This window comes from Pseudorca crassidens, chromosome 16 (genome assembly GCF_039906515.1).
Source record: "Pseudorca crassidens isolate mPseCra1 chromosome 16, mPseCra1.hap1, whole genome shotgun sequence".
In the NCBI taxonomy this organism is placed as follows: domain Eukaryota; kingdom Metazoa; phylum Chordata; class Mammalia; order Artiodactyla; family Delphinidae; genus Pseudorca; species Pseudorca crassidens.
In genome coordinates this window covers 37,040,786-37,059,819 of record NC_090311.1, presented here as the reverse complement: position 1 = coordinate 37,059,819, position 19,034 = coordinate 37,040,786, and the positions used below count along the sequence as shown (strand labels likewise).

Below are 19,034 nucleotides of genomic sequence, written 5' to 3'. Positions count from 1 at the left end.
TGAACTGACATTTTTAATCAAAAAAGTCCTCATCACATCACCATATCCAATAAGAAGGATTCTATGGTACACTGCATACATTTTTTATATATATATATATATATATATATATATATATATATATATATATATATATATATACACACACATACACACATATATATGCACACACACACATATACTCACATGTATATATGTGTGTGTTTATATGCATAGGAATGCACCAAAATGAAAACAGTATCTCAGAGTGGTTGATGTATAGGTGCTTTTTACACTTTCCTAAATTTTCCAAATTTTCTACAATGAGCATATGTACTATTATACTCAGAAACAAATATATTTTAAAATATTATTTTCAAGAAAACAACTACTTTTTAAATATTTTGATAAATTTAGGTTGTATACATTGGAAAAAAGAAAGAACTTGTGATATTGTATCCCTGTCATGCTGTAGGCCTTGTGCCAGGCACATTCTGCAAGGTAATTCATTAAAGAGGCCAATTCATTTAGAAAGCAGTATAATTCCACTGACAAGCAATTAAAGTTGTACTTTGGCTTGGTTTTCTTAAACATACTGCTGCAATGGTATAGAACCCTTATGCACTGTATTTAAATTTGGTTCTGAGTTTCCACAATGTATTTTTTTTTCTATTGACCTATCATTGCCTTTGTTTACTAAAATATTGTATATGTTTAAATTTCATAATTTGTTTATGTAGTATTTTGTTTTATCAAAAAGAATGCTATGAAATCATTAAGAAAGTCATGTTCCTAGGAGAGGCAGCTTACATTATTTTTGCTGTTCAGGCACATACAGCAGATGAAACTTTAGACTTAAACTGCACACCAGCTCTGGGAAACATCCTGACATCCTGGAAGGTATTACTGGACACTTCTGCTAACATCCCATTGGCTGGGACTTAGTCACATGGCCATGCAAAGGAGGCTGGGAGATGTAGTCTTGACTCAGGGCAGCCATGTCCCCTGGTAAATATCCTATTCCTATGGGAGAAGGGAAAATGGATATTGGGTGACAATCAGGGATCTCTGCCACATTGACTAATCCTTTTCAAAGTCCTAAATTAGGGAAAACGTAAAGACATTGTAATGTGCTGAACTGTGTACTAATCACCATTTGCAGTTAGGTTTTTGGCATCCAGAGTGGGCATACCAAGTAAATAATTCCTCCATAGAGTGATCCCAGGAAGGCAAATGGGGAAGCTTTGACTTCAGAGAGAGAGTTATGGGACAGTGTTAAAAAGGAAAAGGCAAAGCAAGTGAAGAAGCATGTCCCAGGGCACACATTCTCCAGTGCAGCAGACAAGCCATGGGGACTGTGAGATGAAGGCAGAGAAACAGGACAGAGCCCCTGACTTCAGGGAGCTTCCAGTCTTGGAATGTAAACTCCTACACTTTACCAGATGTGGTAACACTTCAAAAGTTTTGTCTTAGTTTGTAACATGGTAGCTGAAATCTTTACCAAGCAGATATTGAATAATGTTTAATAGCTCAAGTTCTGGCATCAGTCCCTGCTTTCAAATCCTCCATCTGACGCTTAGAGGATGACCAACATATTTTGGTTTGCCTGAGATGTCCCCAATTTTAGCACTAAAAGTCCCACATCCTGGGCAAACAGGGATGGTTGGTCCTCCTAGCTATTAACAAGCTTCATGTCCTTTGGCAAGTTACTTGACATCTTTGAGTCTGGTTCTTTAACTGTAAAATGGACATAATAATAGTTCTGACCTTTTATGATTATTGTGAACATTAAATGGAAATGTGTTAATAGTGTTTAGCAGAGTCCTTGGCTTAATAAGTGTTAATATTATCATTTATTATTACCATTATAAGAATTGTTATGGATCTGACGGGTGCACATACATTTTACTTGCATTCTTCTGGATGGAAACTACATGCTGTACTGGAATAAGTAAAATTGAGTATTTGTGTTGGTTTTTTTTTTTTTTTTTTTTTTTTTTGCGTTATGTGGGCCTCTCACTGTCGTGGCCTCTCTCGTTGCGGAGCACAGGCTCCGGACATGCTGGCTCAGCGGCCATGGCTTATGGGCCTAGCCGCTCTGCGGCATGTGGGATCTTCCTGGACCAGGGCACGAACCCGTGTCCCCTGCATCGGCAGGTGGACTCTCAACCACTGCGCCACCAGGGAAGCCCTGTGTTGGTTTTATAACATATTGCTCATGAATGGCAAGGAGCTACTGTTACTGAGGAATTTTCTTTTCAAATTTAATCTAGATCTCCAGCGTTCCTTCTTTCACCTTCTCTGTATACTAATCTTTTTTGTTGTTGTTCTACTAATCTTTTTTTGTTGTTGTCATGGGATCTAAAATGAGAATATTTTCTGAACAGTCATGTAAAGTAATTGTCTGAAATGTTACAATAAATTTTCTTTTAAAAGACAAAAAAAAAAGAATGCTATGAGGTTGTTAAGAAAGTCATGTACCTGGGGAAAGAGCATAAATTATTTTTGCTGTACATGCGAGGGGGGCAGATTAGATTTTGCCTATTCTTTTAAATTAGTTATAACATAATAATTACAGTCACTAGTCAGGCTTTTCTCTTAGATTTCCCTTTATATTTTCTATCTCTTTCATCTTCATTCTCTATTCACTTGCCCTAAACTAGCTTTCCCCACAGCACTTATCACCACTTGCCGTCTTGTATTTATTTGTTCATTGCCTGCTTCTGCCTTGACAATGTGAAGCCTTTGGAGACCAGGCTTTGTCTTATTTCCTGCAGTATCTCCAGCTCCCAGAAAGTGCCTGGCACACAATAGGTATTTAATAAACGCTTCTTAAATAAATGAATTTTCCAGAAGGCATTGTTGTATAATGCTTACTAATAGAAATCCAATGACTCATTTTATTTTTAAAGTAAATAAAAGTAAATGCGAATATGATTTAAACTTTTGCGTATTAAGATAGCAAACCTGGTAATAAATTTTGTTGTAAATACGTTCATGCCTGCACATCATAACATATTCTGTCCCTTAACGGCAAAGGAATAGAAAGAAAGGGGAGTGAAAAGGGAACTGTGAGCAATTACTAGGCAGGTCCTGTGCAGTAATGTTAGCCATGCAAGAGAAGTATGATTATCTCCATCATAGGCATGAGGAAGTTAGGCTTAGAGAGATTAAGCACTTATTTTTGTTTGTTTTCTTTTGTTTTATTTGGCTGTGTTGGGTCTTAGTTGAGGCACGTGGGATCTTTTGTTGCAGTGCACTGACTTCTCTCTAGTTGTGGCACATGGGCTCAGTAGTTGCAGCACAAGGGCTCTGTAGTTGCGGCATGCAGGCTCTCTAGTTGTAGTGCTCAGGCTCAGTAGTTGTGGCACGCAGGCTTAGTTGCCCTACTGCATGTGGGATCTTAGTTCCCTGACCAGGGATCGAACCTGCATCTCCTGCATTGGAAGGTGGATTCTCAACCACTGGATCACCAGGGAAGTCCCAGATTAAGCACTTTGTTAAAGATATTGTTGCTATTAAATATTTGACCAAAGTCTTTAGAACTTCAAATGTTCTCTTCCTTAAACAATACTGTCCTTGTCAGGATTTGTGGACTTTGGAAAGTAAAATAAGTCAGAGAAACAAGAATTAACTAGGTAACCTCAGTGGCCAGTGGCAGTCATCTCTACCATGAATATATACCTAGCAACCTTCTTTTCTCCTCCCCCCAAAGTTGGTAAAGGCGTCTCTTCTAGTGCTTTTTTGATGATTCTAACCTCTGTTTTATATGCTCCTATTTTTAATCATCCTACTTCTGTAGGCATATTCCTTAATGACTCTTTTAGCTTTTGTCTTGGGAGAAATTCTGTCTCTTGCCACGATTTTTACAACTTTCTGCCCTACTGTATTTATATTTCATTAGCTTAGCCCCTCCACTCCTGTTTTATTATCATCCCTTCAGACTTCCCTTGCTGTTGCCTGACTAGCTTGCATTTAAACCCTTGCTCCATTTTTCTTCTTGGGCAGGCAAACGGAAAAGTGATGATTGCAAAATTGATGGAGGTGAACCAGAATGTGTACTCTGTGCAGAGGGGGTGGAGTACACAGACAAGAACCATCATTCTTTTAACTGCAGAAGATGTAGAGTTTGTGATGGAGAACATGGTAAGTGTCTTAATAAACAATCAAAAGGGACCAATCATGGTACTGCATGTATCACCATGTATAATACAGTCTGAAATTGGGACCTATTCTGGCACTATGTCAGCATACAGGAGGGACAGGATGGGCCTGGCTGGGGTGAAGCAGGACCAGGTACTGAGTGACATTTATGAGTCAAGTCTAGGCAATTCTCCCAGATGTAGGAGAATGACTAAACGTAAACATGGTGAACAGGGTCCATGAGCTCCAATCAAAACTGCGGGGACTTTTCTTTTCCTGCTTTCATTTATGCTTGTATAATGGCTTTTGTTCTTAGCCAGAAAGAGCTCAGACTCCTTCAGATACAAGGACAGAGGAACCCAAGAGGTGGGTGGTTTGCTCCCCCTTCTTTGGGGATCTGGTTTGTCCTGCTAATTCCAATTGGGGACCTGAATTTTCATGGATATCCCAATCTATCTTGAGGGTTCAGATTAAAATAAAACGGAAGTATTCCCAGTTTTGTTAGACATCAAGAACTCTCTGGATGTAAAGCTTTTCTTCTCCCTATTTAGGCTCTAAAGCAGTGTTTCTCAACCCTAGCTGTACATTAGAATCAAACAGGAAGCTCCGAAAAATGCCAACACCTAGGTCCCGTCTCAGAGCAATAAAATCAGAATCTCTAAGTGAGGGTTTTGGCATTGGTCTGATTGAGTAGGCCTGGGTCAGGGCCTGACACTCTGCATTTCTAACAAGCTCCCAGGTGATGCTGATGTTGCTGGTCTCTAAGCCATACTTGGAGTAGCCAGGCTCTAGATGAGAAAAAGGGAGCCATTTAAGTACAGGTGGGGTTATCTAGGTTGCTGGATTGTCTGTCTACTTAAAACTCTGCTAAACGATTTCAACTCTTTCAACCTGGGGTTGCGTATTTGGCATTTAAATGCTAGTTGTGTTACTAAAGGTGTGATGGTGTGACTGCTAACAAGTGCTGGAACTCAAAAATTTATGCAGCTCCTGCCCATCCTTTTCATTGTCCATTTATAACTAGCTGCTCTAATTAATAGTCTGCGAATTGTTTTTCTAGGCCTAGAAGTGGAAAAAAACTGTACCCGGACCCAGAATACCAAGTGCAGATGTAAACCAAACTTTTTTTGTAACGTATCTCTGTGCGAACACTGTAACCCTTGTACCACGTAAGTTTTAGTCTTTCTCTGGTTAAAACACTAGGTATATCTTGAGAGAGAATGATTTCCTAAAGGGAAGCCTCCAAGCAACTAGATAACCATTTCTTCACCCAAACATCCTGTATCTAAACATTTATTGAACACCTCCTATGTGCTTGGTACTGTGCTGGCTGCTCAAGCCAACGATATGAGCAGACACGGGCCAGGCTTTGAAGGGCTAAGGCTAGAGGCAGAGAGTGTCAAGAAAAGCAGTGGTTATTGTGTTCACACCACGTGGCAAGAAGAGACTTGTACTCAGGTGTTGAATTATATAGGAAAAGCTTTCAACTCTGCCTGGGGAGATGGGTAAAGATATGACACATGGCTTGAGTCTTGAAGGAAAGAAAGAGCCTTACCAGGTGTACACGGATGGAAGGGACATTCCAGGCAGGGGAACAGCCACTGCAAAGAGATAAAAGGAAGCTCTGGAGAACAGACGACCTGGCTGGAGTGTAGGAAAGACTGAGAAGGAGCCAGGATCAGATCGTGAAAGACCTGTCTTTCATGCTAAAAGAGCTTGGTTTTGACCCAAAGATAGAACACCTGATTATAGATTTCACTTTTCTTATGATTAATTGGGTGATTTTGAGCAAATCACTTAACCTCCCTGAGCTTCAGTTTCCTCATTCATAGATGCAGATAATATTCATTTGTCTTATCAGCCTAATTTCTGTGAAGATCAGACTGGGTAATATGTGTTGTAAAAACAGCTTTCGCTTTGTAAGATATTGTTTTGTATAAATATAAATATTTAGGATTATATTCATGTGCCTCTCCTTAAACTTGTAATTCACCTTGGGAAATTTTTAGGAGTTCACTTAGTAGACTTGAAAAGTAGGGACACAATGCCTTATGTCTCTTATTTACTAGAAAATGTTAAATTATGTGCAGTTAACCTAGACTCTCCTTTCTAGCCTAAGTGCCTGAGAGTACGGTCATGGTGACAGTGTAAGTGGGGATTGGGAGGGGAACTAATGTAGTAAAATAATGATAATGATAATAATAATTCTAAATACCTCATAATCTTGATTTAATTTTCTGTTCACAGTAACCCTTTGAGGCAAGTAATATTATCTCCTTGTTATTGATGAGAAAACAGACTCATGGTGGTTAACTGACTTGCCCAAGCTCACCTAGTTAAGTAATAGGCAGAGCCAGGTTATAGTTCAGACAATTTGTCAGTGTTTGGCTGTCTGAAGAAAATCCCACAGGAACCTCTTGAGTGCTGTAATCACCACTTGATGCTAAAATGGGTAACCTTTAAGGACCACCTAGGTAGACTCCCTAAGCAGCAGCCTGGGCAGTAGCTATTGTCTGGCCATTTTATTGTTCTATGGGACAGTTTGGAAATTGCTTTTGGAAATTTATGATTTTAAGAGCACAGTTTATGACCAAATTAAACTTTATTTTTGTGTCTATTTCATCCTTTTTCTTCTATGTTGATGTTTTAATACCTTCTTTTACCTCAAGGCATTTTAAACCATAGTCATTCTTTGGGATATTTTTCATCTAAACAACCAGATTATGTTATGAATTTGCACCAGTGTAGATGCTAATTTAGAAATATTTGAGGGAATATGTTTGCCAAAAATGCAAAAATGAATAAAATGGCCCTGGATTTATAGTGTGTCATTGAAAACGATCAAGGAATCAGTCCACCAGGCTTTCTGAATTCCCTCTGTATTTTTTTCTAGGTGTGAACATGGAATCATTGAGAAATGCACACCAACCAGCAACACCAAATGCAGAGAAGGTAATTATTCCTTTTTATGATTATATTCTCCTTTCTTCCAACCCCACTGTAAAATATGAAGAAAAGCCAATCCAAAACTTTTGATTCTTTGAGAGTACTTCGTTTTAATCTTAAAAATTGCTTACGTTCATTTACCATGTCCAGTGTTCCAATCTACAGGATCCAGATCTAACTTACACGGTTTATGGGCCCTCCTGATCCCCATCCTGATCCTCATACCTGCACTACTACTATACAGGAGTAAGTTCTTACTTTGTTCAAACTGTAGATTGAAGTAACTTGGGAAGTAGTTGTTCACAAGAATTCCCTCCTGTCTCCTACCTACCAGGAGAAAGAAAGCTCCTACCAGGTAGGCAGCTCTGGTATGGTGTTAAATTCCTGTTTCTAAATGCACCCCTGAGAGCTGGTAAGAACAGATGATGTTATCTCTCAGCTACTGTTTTTGAGCAACCATTCTGGGGCACTGATTGGGTGTTCCCACCCTCCCCATGAACAAGGGTGTTTGTATTTAGGCAGTAGCTGAGTTGGCCAAGAATCGGAAGTAGTCCTTCAGTCTACATTGAGATCATCCCATGCACAAAGAGAATTCAAGGAGCGAAGGCATTGCAGGGGACACTTGATAAATTCACCCCTGTCTGTGCCTCCTTTCTCTTGTCCAGACTCCATGCTTTTTGATTATTTCTCCACCTTAATTTAAAATACTGTGGCAATACCTTTTATGCGAGGGTTACTTAGTAAAGTCAGCACGTAAACCAAAATTGGCTGTACTTATAATTACTCTAGAAAAATCCCTTTAGATCATTCATACAACACATGGTGGTGCCAACTTTCAATAACTCTGAAACATCCAATTTTTCTTTTTCTGTTGAAACAAATCACTGTTTCTCCAGGTCAGCTGAAGATAAAGAGATTGCCTTGCCATTAGAGATTGTTTAACTAAAAATATAAACACTTAAATTGTGCTTGGAGACTTCTAGATTTCTTTCTTCCACCTCATACTGACTTCAAGGCATACATTTATTGAGTATATATATTTGAATTATTTGTGAGTGTGTGTACTTGAGTTTTGGGGCATTGAATGCCACTTCATGGCAAACTGATGTCGACTTTCCATAGCCTATGGCTTCTGTGCCCAGCTTCAAGCCAGAGAGAGGGAGTGGTGATGGCCATACAATAAGTCAAAAGCCAGCTTCAGGCTAGGCCAGTGTGTGGTAACTGGATGGCTCCATTAAGGTGTGGCATATCTCTAGACCACTTGACTCGGTGGGATGGAATTTTCAAAATCAGGACGAATCTGCCTCTTTGGTGCTCGGTTGCTTTAAATTTCAATGAATGAGTTTCTCCTTTCTTCTCACACTTCTCTTAGTCTGAGAGTATATTCTCACATGCTTCCTACAAGGCTGAGACCTGAGTCTGATAGAAATTTCTTGGATCTTTCAGAGGTGAAAAGACGGCGCAGGAATAGAAAGAATGGTCACCAGAAATCTATCGCCTCAAATACTGTAAGTGTTGAAACATGCATCAGCCTTCTTAAAAAAATAGAGAAGGTAGTCCTTCAGCTTTTTACTTTTACTTTTTTAAAAACAAACATTTATGATGCCTGTGTGTGCATGGGTTAGAGGGGCATCAAAAATGAATTAAGATATGGTTCCCAGTTGATAAGAAGCTTCTATACAAATAACAAGAATTAATTCTTAGTAATAAATTCTCACTTACACAAAGGGAGTTGAGAAAAGGATGTGGCCAAGCTTCCATGTTCCATGTTGGTATTATCCTGAAGAGAAATGCAGAGAGACATCCTTTACCAGAGCAGGGATTCCGTATCCAAGTCCAGGCACAGAGATAACACTTAAAGCCATTGTAAAGGTACAACTCAGCTCTCTCCAGACACTTGTTACCTTATCTGTCACCATATCTTTTTACAACATGGAATCAAAGCATTTCAAATAGCAAAAGAGGGAGTTCCCTGGTAGCCTAGTGGCTTTCACTGCCGTGGCCAGGATTCAATCCCTGGTCGGGGAACTGAGATCCCACAAGCCACACACAGAGCGGCCAAAAAAAAAAAAAAAGAAACCCCACACACATATAGCAAAAGATACACTGGGGAGAGTAACCAGTTCACTTGATGAATAATGATTTTCTCATTTGGGGCCAGTGAGGCTTAGGGTTCTTTAAATCAATGTGGTACAAAATCATTTCAACTTAAACTATGTTGTCGTGTCAAAAATTAGAATAGTTACAGTAAAGAAAATTTTAGAATGATTATGGTTATTATGTCTATTTTCATGAGTCTATATAAAGAATAATCTCAGCACATTCCACAAATTACTTAGGCTCCTTGCCTCCTTAAAAAAAAAAAAAAAAAAAAAGCCAATATTCCTTAGTTTCTGGTTAGGCTGGAAACTTTCAGAATAAAAATTTGAATGGTGAAAGAATCCTCCTTAGTCACTTAGTCTAAATTTATACATTTAGAGTATTTTATTACGTTTAGAGTATTCTGTTACATTTAGAGTATTCTAAGTATATTTTATCTTTCTCCTTCCCTCCATTTTTTTTTCTCCCCAGGAAATGATGCCACTGAATTTCACAGGTAAAACTTTTATCATTTTATTTCATCGAGTTGGCTTCCTTAGGAGTCACAAGCTAATCTTAGAGTTAAATAATTTTGTGAATTTCAGTAACATATAGTGGGGTCTTGCCGTTTCTTGAGGTTCCAGTTCTTCCTGCTCACCAAAAAGGGTTTATTAAGCAGTTTAAATGTATAACCAATACTCAGGTAACATAAGATGCTGTATTCTGAAGGCTTAATTTCCCTTCACAAGCAGTTAGGTGTAGTATAGAGCTCCTGCCTACATTGACTCGGAGGCTAATCTGAATTGTAGACTCAGTTATTATTGGTGTATCCTAGTTCCGTAACAACATTCATGATTCTATTCTGTTCTGTTCTTCGACCTGTGAGTCAGTGATAAGATGGTCATATAAACTCTTGGCCAGCCTTTTAGATGTGTGGGTCATTGATCATCAAATCCATACGGACGTTAGAGGTGATCTTTTCCAGCCCTCTTACTTTATAGATGAGAAAAGAAGGCACAGAGATGTTACGTATCTTGCCCAGGTAATAGAGCAAATTAATGGGGACACAGGAGGAATTGGGATTAGAACTCAAGGTTGTTTCTATTTTTGTTTTTCCCTGACTGGCTCTTTAGATCTCTAGGACTTACCCATATTCTTAAGTACTGTAAGAGGAGAAATAAACATGGTTTTCAGAAGTGGGAATTTTGTTTAGAAAAACAAATTTTCAGAGACTATTCTGTATTTTTCAGACATTGACTTGGGAAAACATATCATTAGTATTGCTGAACAAATGAAAATAACTGAAGTTAAAGAATTTGTTCGGAAGAATGGTATGGAGGAAACTAAAATAGATGAGATCAAGCACGACAATCCCCAAGATACAGCTGAACAGAAAGTCCAACTGCTCCGTAATTGGTATCAAAGTCATGGGAAGAAAGATGCTTATTGCACTTTGATTAAAAGTCTCAGAAAAGCCAAACTTCATGCCCTTGCAGAGAAAATTCAAGATATAGTCCAGAAGGACATTGCTAGTGAACATGAAAATGCAGACTTGCAAAATGAAAATGAAAGCTTGGCTTAAAGTGAAAAACAACTAACTCAGTTCTAAGAATATACTAAAGAAAGATTAATGTTCGAATAAGTTCTGGGTAGCTGCAAGCTATAAATATTGCTTGGCTTTTTTTTTTTACTGGGTGTGTTTTCTTTTTTCATTTATTAGATTTGTAGAGCTAATATGTTTACAGGCGTTGAGCATCTCATGGTTCTGCCTTCAAGGATGTTTAAAATCTAGCTGGGAAGACAGACACAGTTAAGAGTAAATACAGGGGCATGTCAAGTGCGCAAAAAAGAACGTATGCAAAGGACAAAAGATTTCAGATCATGTTCAAGTATCTAACATATGATTCTGTAAGTATGAATGTAATTAACATATGTAAATACAAATGCCTATGCACAGGCTGACCTCATTCCATAAATCCCTAGATGTGATCTTTTGTTGTCCTGTCACAATCAACTGGCTCTAAATGACCTCCCCAGCTCCACTGATAATTCTAGAGATTTTACCATATTTGTAAATTTTGTTTAGTTTTGAGAGGAGCGTACTCAGGGAAAACTTACACATACATCTGAATGTAGAATATAATAAAGTTCTACCTCAAAGGTCTTTGCACAGATTATTGGCATTTCATGGTGAAATATTTCAATTTTGAATTCACATAGAAAATGCAGACTCAGTTATAATGCTTGGCTATTTTATATTTGTTTGTCACTTTGGATCAAAATAATCCACTTCTTTCTCAGGTGTCAAAACATTTTGATCAGGAAAGAATTACTAGATCATTGGCACCTCTCCATTTTCTCCTTGATGTGCGTCTTGGTGGCCTGTGCACCCCCAGACTTGGAAGGACTGCCTAAGAAACACTTAACTGATTCATGCAAAGCTGGGACTGCCCTTGGAAACACCTAGCTTAGTTTGGAGAGACTAACTGGTCTTACGGAAGGTAGCTTTGTGGCATAGCACGAACCCATGTCTACCACCAAAGCTGATAAGGTAGATTCTTATTTTGCTCCACCCGCCACAAAATGTTCAGTAACTCCCCATGTGTTCTCTCTTGATGCAAAGGCAGCTTATACAGAGCAAAAGTGAAATCATGTCAGGTTTCAGGAATTGCTCTTGTTATTTCCTGTAGCTTCTTAGACAAACAAGCCCCTTTCCCCACTACCACTTCCTTACTTTTACATTAAACACTTTCGAAAGTTTATACTAAATGTGAATGTTAATAAATACTATTAATATTTATATAGTTGTAAGCTGAAGACAGTTATAAGCTGAAACAGATACTCAGAACTACCTAAAGAGCTTCCATTGATGGAAGGTGTTTTCCTCTTATGTTTGGAAATAGAAAATATAGGTAAAACTATTTAATTAAAATCATGTTTTTGGTATCTGTGGTTATCTCTTTTTTTGGTGGGGCCTTGCTTTTTGTTTTTGTTTTCTTTTTTCCATCTATTGCTAAATGTAACCTGTTTATAAATCTTTCATCCTTCCTTTGGTCTCTTAGGAGGTATTTCCTTTTTAAAGCCCTTTAGTAGTTAAATAATTTCCTCCATAGGCTGTTACTCTCAAAAATACCCCTCTCCTAAACACATAATTAGTTATTATGTGAGGATTTACTATAACAGGATTATATATCAGGCACTGAACGTGTGGTTAAGAAAGTAAATATTTCAAAGGGTTGGTTTTACTGGTAAGAAAGCTAAATGGGGATTTAGAAATAATCCTTCCTGCATACTTTCCATTTCTGGCTACATAGTGACCACTGGACTAGCTCTCTTTTTTAAAACTTAATTTTAATAATATATTTTGTTTAACCCATCATTTCCCAAATATTATCATTTCAAATGTAAGCAGTATAAACACTATTAATGATATAATTTACATTTTTTTTTCATAGTAAAGCCCACAAAATCTGGTTTGTATTTTATTTATACTTACAAGCACATCTCAGTTTGGACTGGTTATGGCATTGTTAGTTCAGGTCTATATCTTTGTTAGGGCAGATCTGGCAACCTTGACTCTATGGCTGGTTTAGCCCTACTACTAAAGTCCAGTACTCTCTGTGGCTTTTCAACGGGATCTCTTCACTCTGGTTGGTTGGAGCATCAACAGTCTCCTACTCCTATGTCAGCTTTGGGAATTGTTCTGCTTACAGCACCCGTAGCTGTTCTTTGCTGGTCTTGGAGTCTTATCCCTGCATGTGCGCGTAGTATCATCCAAAGACTCCAGAGAATCTCTGTACCGATTTCTGGAACTCTTTTTCTGTGTAGCTTCCTTCTTTTCAGTATTCTGTTCCGAAAAGCCTGGCAGCCTCCGCCTCCTAAACTTAACCTTCTGCCCCTCAACTTGACAAGATGACTGTTCTCTGCTTAGAGTTCCTCCTGTACTAGGATCGGGAAAGGGCTTGTGGGCAGGAAGGCTGAGTGGTCATAGAGATCACCTCCTTAGTTTCTCTTCTCTGAGGGATAGTCCGCACTATCTGTTACCTGGTTTTCTGGTTCTAGACAGCAGGGGGGCAAGTCTGATACTAGTTAATCTTCACGGCCAGAAGCGGAAGTCCTACAGGCACACCTCATTTTATTGTGCTTCACTTTATTGCATTTCACAGATACTGTGTTTTTTACAAACAGGTTTTGTGGCAACCTTGCATCGAGCAAGTCTATCAGCGCCATTTTTTTTTCCATCTGCTTACTTCATGCACATTTTGGTAATTCTCGCAATCTTTCAGACTTTCTCATTATGATTATATTTGTTATGGTGATCTGTGATCAGTGATCTTTGATGTTACTGTTGCAAAAAAAATTACAACTTGCTGAAGGTTCAGATGATGGTTAGAATTTTTTAGCACTAAAGCATTTTTAAATTAAGGTATGTACGTTTTTTTGACATAACGCTATTACACACTAAATAGACTGCAGTATAGTATAAACATAACTTTTATATGCAGCGGGCGACCAAAAAATTTGTGTGACTCGCTTTATTGCGATATTTGCTTTATTGCGGTGGTCTAGAACAGAATCCACAGTATCTTCACCTTGTACTTTGCAAGGTGAAGTTGAGTTAGAGAACATCCTGTACCTATTCTGGTAAGTTCCAATCCGAGAATTTCAGGTTCCTTTGGGAGGACGAGGGAAGTTGAGAAGGTCTTGGGACTTGGTGGTATGGCTTTTTCCCTCATAGTTTCACTTGAGTGTGACTGTTCCCAATAATCACAGCCATGATCCAGAGCTTGAGGTGGCCCTTGGTTCAAGATCACCCTTATTGTGGTGAACCTGGTCTAGTCCTCTTTGTGGCGGACATCCTGGGTAAGAGTGTCACCCGTGAGCTGTAGAAAAAAGGTTATTTGTAGAAAGAGGTCGTAGATCATATGGTGAGACTTGCTTACTCAGACATCTTGGTCTTCCTCATTGGTTTGCATACGGAGTTCTCCCAACGTCGATTTGATCAGAAAGTTTTTCGCTATTGAATCATCAGTTTCTGTAGAGCTGTCTGGATAAGGTATATAACCAATGCAACTTAGAATTTTGTCCGTCCTCGCTCCTGAAAGGTAATGTATCTGAGTATAGAATTTTATGCCAGAATACTTGCAGTTTTCCCTCATCACTTTGAAAATGTTAATCTACTGTCTTCTTACATTTATCGCTGCTGATGGAATGTCTGCTGTTGGTCTAAATATCATTCCTTCAAAGGTAATGTTTATTTTTAAATTCTGATACGTTTTAAAGTTTCCCCTACCTTTTCCTTGGTGTTCTGCTGTTTCACTACAACGAGCTTTGATGTAGATTTGTTTTTACTGAACTTATTTAATAAGAGTAAATTTTTAATCAGAAAGATAGGGCTGTAGCTTCTGTCCTGTCTGGAAAATTCTCAGCTATTTTCTCTTTCAGAAGAGTTTCTTTTGAAACTCTTAGTATTATCTGGTGAAGCTTCTTGGCTTATTCTTCAGGTCTCTTACTTCTACTTTTTTAATTTTTTAGTATAATTGTCTCTATATATTGCATTTGGGGGAATTCCTCTTCATTCTCTTCAAATTAACTCTTTTCTTTCTTACTAATCAGGCTGGAGTATTACATCCACTGAGGTATATAGTTTGTTGTCTACATTTTTCATTCTTAACATTTCTAAGGGCTTCTTTCACACGTTCACTTGTACCTGTTTCATTTCTGCTTGTTTTTCACTGGCAATTTATTAGAGTTCAATAGATTTTATTCTACCATCTATCTCTTTCAGGATCTTACAGTTATTTTAAAGTCTCTTTTAGAATTGCTTTGTTATCTTAACCTTAACTGCAGTGATTTCATGCTGATTTTATAGTGTGGCTTTTCTGGTGTGATTTTCTTCTTGTATTTTTGAGCTCTGTAGGTTCATCTTGAATAACAGATTTGGGTTTTTTCTTATTTCTCTTCACTCACCTCTATCTAGTAGTTTTGTGGCTTCTTTTACCAGGGCTCTCAGAGTCCCCAGTTCTGAGCCTGGATTTACAGATGCGTTTTGCAACTCACAGCCCTTGGTGACACTGGGGCTGTCACATATTCAGTCATGTATCTGGGGGCAGCTTGGCTCAGTTCCATGTCATGAGGTTGTGCCTAGGTCTTCCCAGATCCCAAGCCCCACAGCATCATATAAGCCATAGTCCCAGGCAGTGTTTGGCAGAAGTTCTGTTTAGCTGTCTTTCACCAGTCAGAAAGCTCTGCCTCAGTCCCCGATTTTAAGAAGGGAGCCTGGCTCTTGTCCTCTGCCTCAGGTGGGCCCATTTATTCTTGGCTAAACCCAGGAGCAAACTCTGCTTTCCTTCCAGGCATTGATCTCACGAGGCTTTGGCTTCTGTCCAGGTCATGAATTATCTTGCTGTTGTTTTCCATTCTTCTAGCAAGGAAGGATTTCTTATTCTTTAGCCTGGCTGTGCCTTTTAGTTTTTCTTTTAAAATGTGTTGTGTGTCACTGCCGTTTGGTCAGATGGAGAGGGGGTGGCCCTCAAGAAGTGCACTTACAATTCTATATTAACCCCAAGGCCCCAATTTTGTCATTAGATGATCAGAAACAATGTTTTGTTTTGTTTTACATTTTTAAGTTACAACTAGCACTCAAGTTGTTTTCAGTTACATAGAGGATTAATTAATTAATTAATTCAAATAAAATAAAATAAATAAATAACAAGGCTACACTTTGCTCTCAGTTGGCCACAAGATGGCAGTGTTTCTCCTAGTACTAACTGCACTCCTTGTATAAAAGACTTATCCCTACCAAAACATATCCCAGTCATCTCATATTTTGATTCTTTTTTTTTTTTTTTCTAGTAGAGGCCAAGCACAGCCTGGAGTAGTAGGTCAAGACGCAGTCTGGAATCAGGCAAATCCAAGTTCAATTTCTGGCTCTGCCACAAACTAACTTATAGCCTTGAATTGAACATCTCCAAGTTTCTGTTTCCTCATCTAGAAGATGAAAGACACATCTGGCTTACCCTTCTTGTGACTTGGAGAGGAACAAGAAGAAAATACATGGGCAAGTGTAATAAATTATAATGTACTATGGAACGAGTTGTTAACTATTAATGTGCATAAGAATCACCTGAGGAAATTTTGAAACTGCATATTTCCCAGGTCTTGCTCCCAGAGATGTTCCGTAGATCCAGGGCTGTGCCTGGGAATGTGCATATTACCAAGCACCCTTGATAATCATCATGCTGAAGGCCCTTGGACCGTAATTTAAGAAACCGCATTATACAAATACATACGAGTAGAAAGAGAGATTAAGGCACAGAAGTTATTCTTAACTCCCTTTGTAATGGCACGTATTATTTTCTATTTTGAATAAAATTTTATGAAATCCCCTCTCCTCATAGATTAATCAAAGCAGAAATATGCATTTTGTTCATCCTTTCATGTTCACAGCAAGTATTTGGAAACATTTATTGTGTGATAATCAGATCTAGGACAGTCTGTAGAGCATCCCTAAAAGTTTTACCCCATTTATGGGTATATTTGGGTAACAGGACTTGACAGACTCAACAGAATTGTCTTAGCTTTGCTTTTGGACTCCCATGGGCTTATCTTTGCTTCCAAATAACTGACCCAGTGCCCTCTGGTAATGGCTGGATCATGGGCTTCACCCTGCCGAGAGAAGCAGATGTGCAGGAAGTTTAGCAATGAAGTTTCAGGAATCTCGTGGAGTGCTCTATCACTATGACTATCACAGACCACCAGGATTTTTTGACCAGTACTGGCAGCATTTTCACAATTTCTACGCAAAGCCTCGGCCCCCCTACTCTTCCAAGGATACTCCTCCAGTGGGCTGTTGCCCCAGCAGAGAAGGTCCCACTCAAAGGATGAACAGAGCAGGAGAGCTATGCAGTCTGGCCCCTTGGGTGCGGGGCTAGGGTGGGATAGCTCAGACATGACAACCCCAGCACCTGGACGTGGGTGTTTCTAGTTTCACCTTAGGCAACAGGAGATAGTGAAGTTTTCCGAAAGGGCTATAGAATTTTGCTTCACTTGGACCTTGTTCAGACTTCACACTGCTACAGAAAGGAACGTGCTTAAACAGAACTACAGAATTTTTAGTCTTCTAGAAAATCCTTGTTGAGCAACTGTTTTTGAGCCAGCACCATTTTAAGCCTTTCACTAAAATGTTAATAAAATACCCAGAGACTCTGGAGCTGAGATTCTAACAACAGGAGACACACAATTAACAATAAGTGGACTTGGTTGCACTTGGTCTTTGTAAGGACCATTTGTTGAATTGGTGGAACCCTGAATCAGTAAATGAGGGGGGATCTCAACGCAGCACTTTCCACACCCCATCCCGCCAAGTCCTTGTGCAGAGTACACTCTGCCCTTGGGCATTTTCTTCACTCTGCCAGCTGTTCTAGGGATTGACCTATGCCTCACACCTTAGTCATCTTTTCACTGAGACAGGACTTCTTAAGAACACAGCATTTGGAAAGTCCCTTTCTTCACCCCTCCCTTTTTGTTTTTAATTGAGATGAAATTCACATAAGATTACCCACTTGAAAGTGTACAGTTCAATGGCATCTAGTATATTTGCAGTGTTGTGCAAGCACCCCCTCTATCTAGTTCCAAAACAGTTTCATCACTCCCAAAGAAAACCCTGTATCCATTAAGGGGTCACTTCTCCCCGTCTTCTCCCTCCAGCCCCTGGAAACCACCAATCTGATTTCTGTCTCTAAGGATTTAACTTTTCTGGACATTTCATATAAATGGAAACATATAATGTGTGGTCTTTTATGTCCAGCTTCTTTCGTGAAGCAGTATTTCCAAAAACATTCAAGTGAAGCTGCATATTTTAATTCTGCACAGTCAGAAAAGGAAGTGTAATGCCAGCTAGTTCTTATCTGATAGTAACAATCAAAGGCTTTTCTGATTTCTTCAGCTTCAGAAGGTGACACATACAATGATTGTCAGACTTCTATTTTCTAGGGCGAGTTTTCTTTGGGTAAAGATCTAGAATAACACCTGAAACTAACACAACATTGTAAATCAGCTATACTCCAGTAAAAAAATTTTTTTTAAAAATCCGGAATAAGGTGACAATGGTAATAGCTTTGATAGATCATTTCATAGCCTTACCTCAATTTCTGCCCTTACTGTCAATAAGAGCAAATGTTTCAGTAGGGAAGTTCAGTGAAATGTTTTCCTGCAGGGAGTGAGGATGGAGGGTCTCAGATGTGGAGAGCTTCGAGGTAGTCTTACTCTTCTATTTATGGAGAAATATCAATGGGCCCCTCAAGAATCCTTTTCAGTTTTAACTCCATCAATGCATATTATTCCCAGACTTTGAGGTAGGTATTATTACACCCATTTTAAGGATGAAGAAACTGAGGCTTTAAGAAGATAAAGCTTTGTACAACTTTATACATCTTTCTGCTGACAACTGAGACTGAGTTTTTATACTCTAGAGAAAGTTCTAAAATAATGAGCAGTGTCATTTCCTGGAACTCTTAGTACCCTCACCAGAAGCCTAATGAACTTTCATTGAAAACCAACATGGGTCTGACATAAGATTTAGAGTTAGATGAGAGGGTGCCTGCCCCCACCTAGAGAAGGCTCTCAGTGACACTCAGTAAAGATGACCAGACCAGGCTCAATTCAGCCAGGTATCCTCTATGCCTCATACCGCTTTTCACAAACTCTGTGTGTGTGTGTGTGTGTGAGAGAGTGTGTGTGTATGTGTGAATTCCCTATTCTGTTTCAAGTCTACCAGAGGCAGTGGTTCCTAATGAGAGCTATAGTAGCATTCTTCGTTTCCATGTGATGCTTTCATGATTGCTGCTGACAAAATGTTTGAGATGGCAGCTAACTGGCTTTAGAAG

The 19,034-nt window shown here is 38.9% G+C and overlaps 1 protein-coding gene across 14 annotated transcripts in view; it reads left to right on the top strand.

Moving 5' to 3' along the window:
• The window catches only part of FAS (Fas cell surface death receptor), a 31,754-nt gene extending 15,215 nt beyond the window's left edge, over positions 1-16,539 (top strand). For 5 of the 14 annotated variants that reach the window (XM_067710080.1, XM_067710068.1, XM_067710078.1 and 2 more), the window contains exons 3-9: positions 3,988-4,125; positions 5,183-5,291; positions 7,016-7,074; positions 7,219-7,314; positions 8,515-8,580; positions 10,377-11,698; positions 16,003-16,539. In XM_067710080.1, coding sequence (XP_067566181.1) covers positions 3,988-4,125; positions 5,183-5,291; positions 7,016-7,074; positions 7,219-7,314; positions 8,515-8,580; positions 10,377-10,729 — 821 coding nt within the window. In that variant the 3' untranslated portion in view covers positions 10,730-11,698; positions 16,003-16,539. Of the gene's footprint in view, positions 1-3,987; positions 4,126-5,182; positions 5,292-7,015; positions 7,075-7,218; positions 7,315-8,514; positions 8,581-9,639; positions 9,665-10,376; positions 12,094-16,002 lie in introns of those variants that run through there. The other 9 variants (XM_067710069.1, XM_067710073.1, XM_067710076.1 and 6 more) reach the window with 9 other exon arrangements.
• Positions 16,540-19,034: the final 2,495 nt, after the last annotated feature.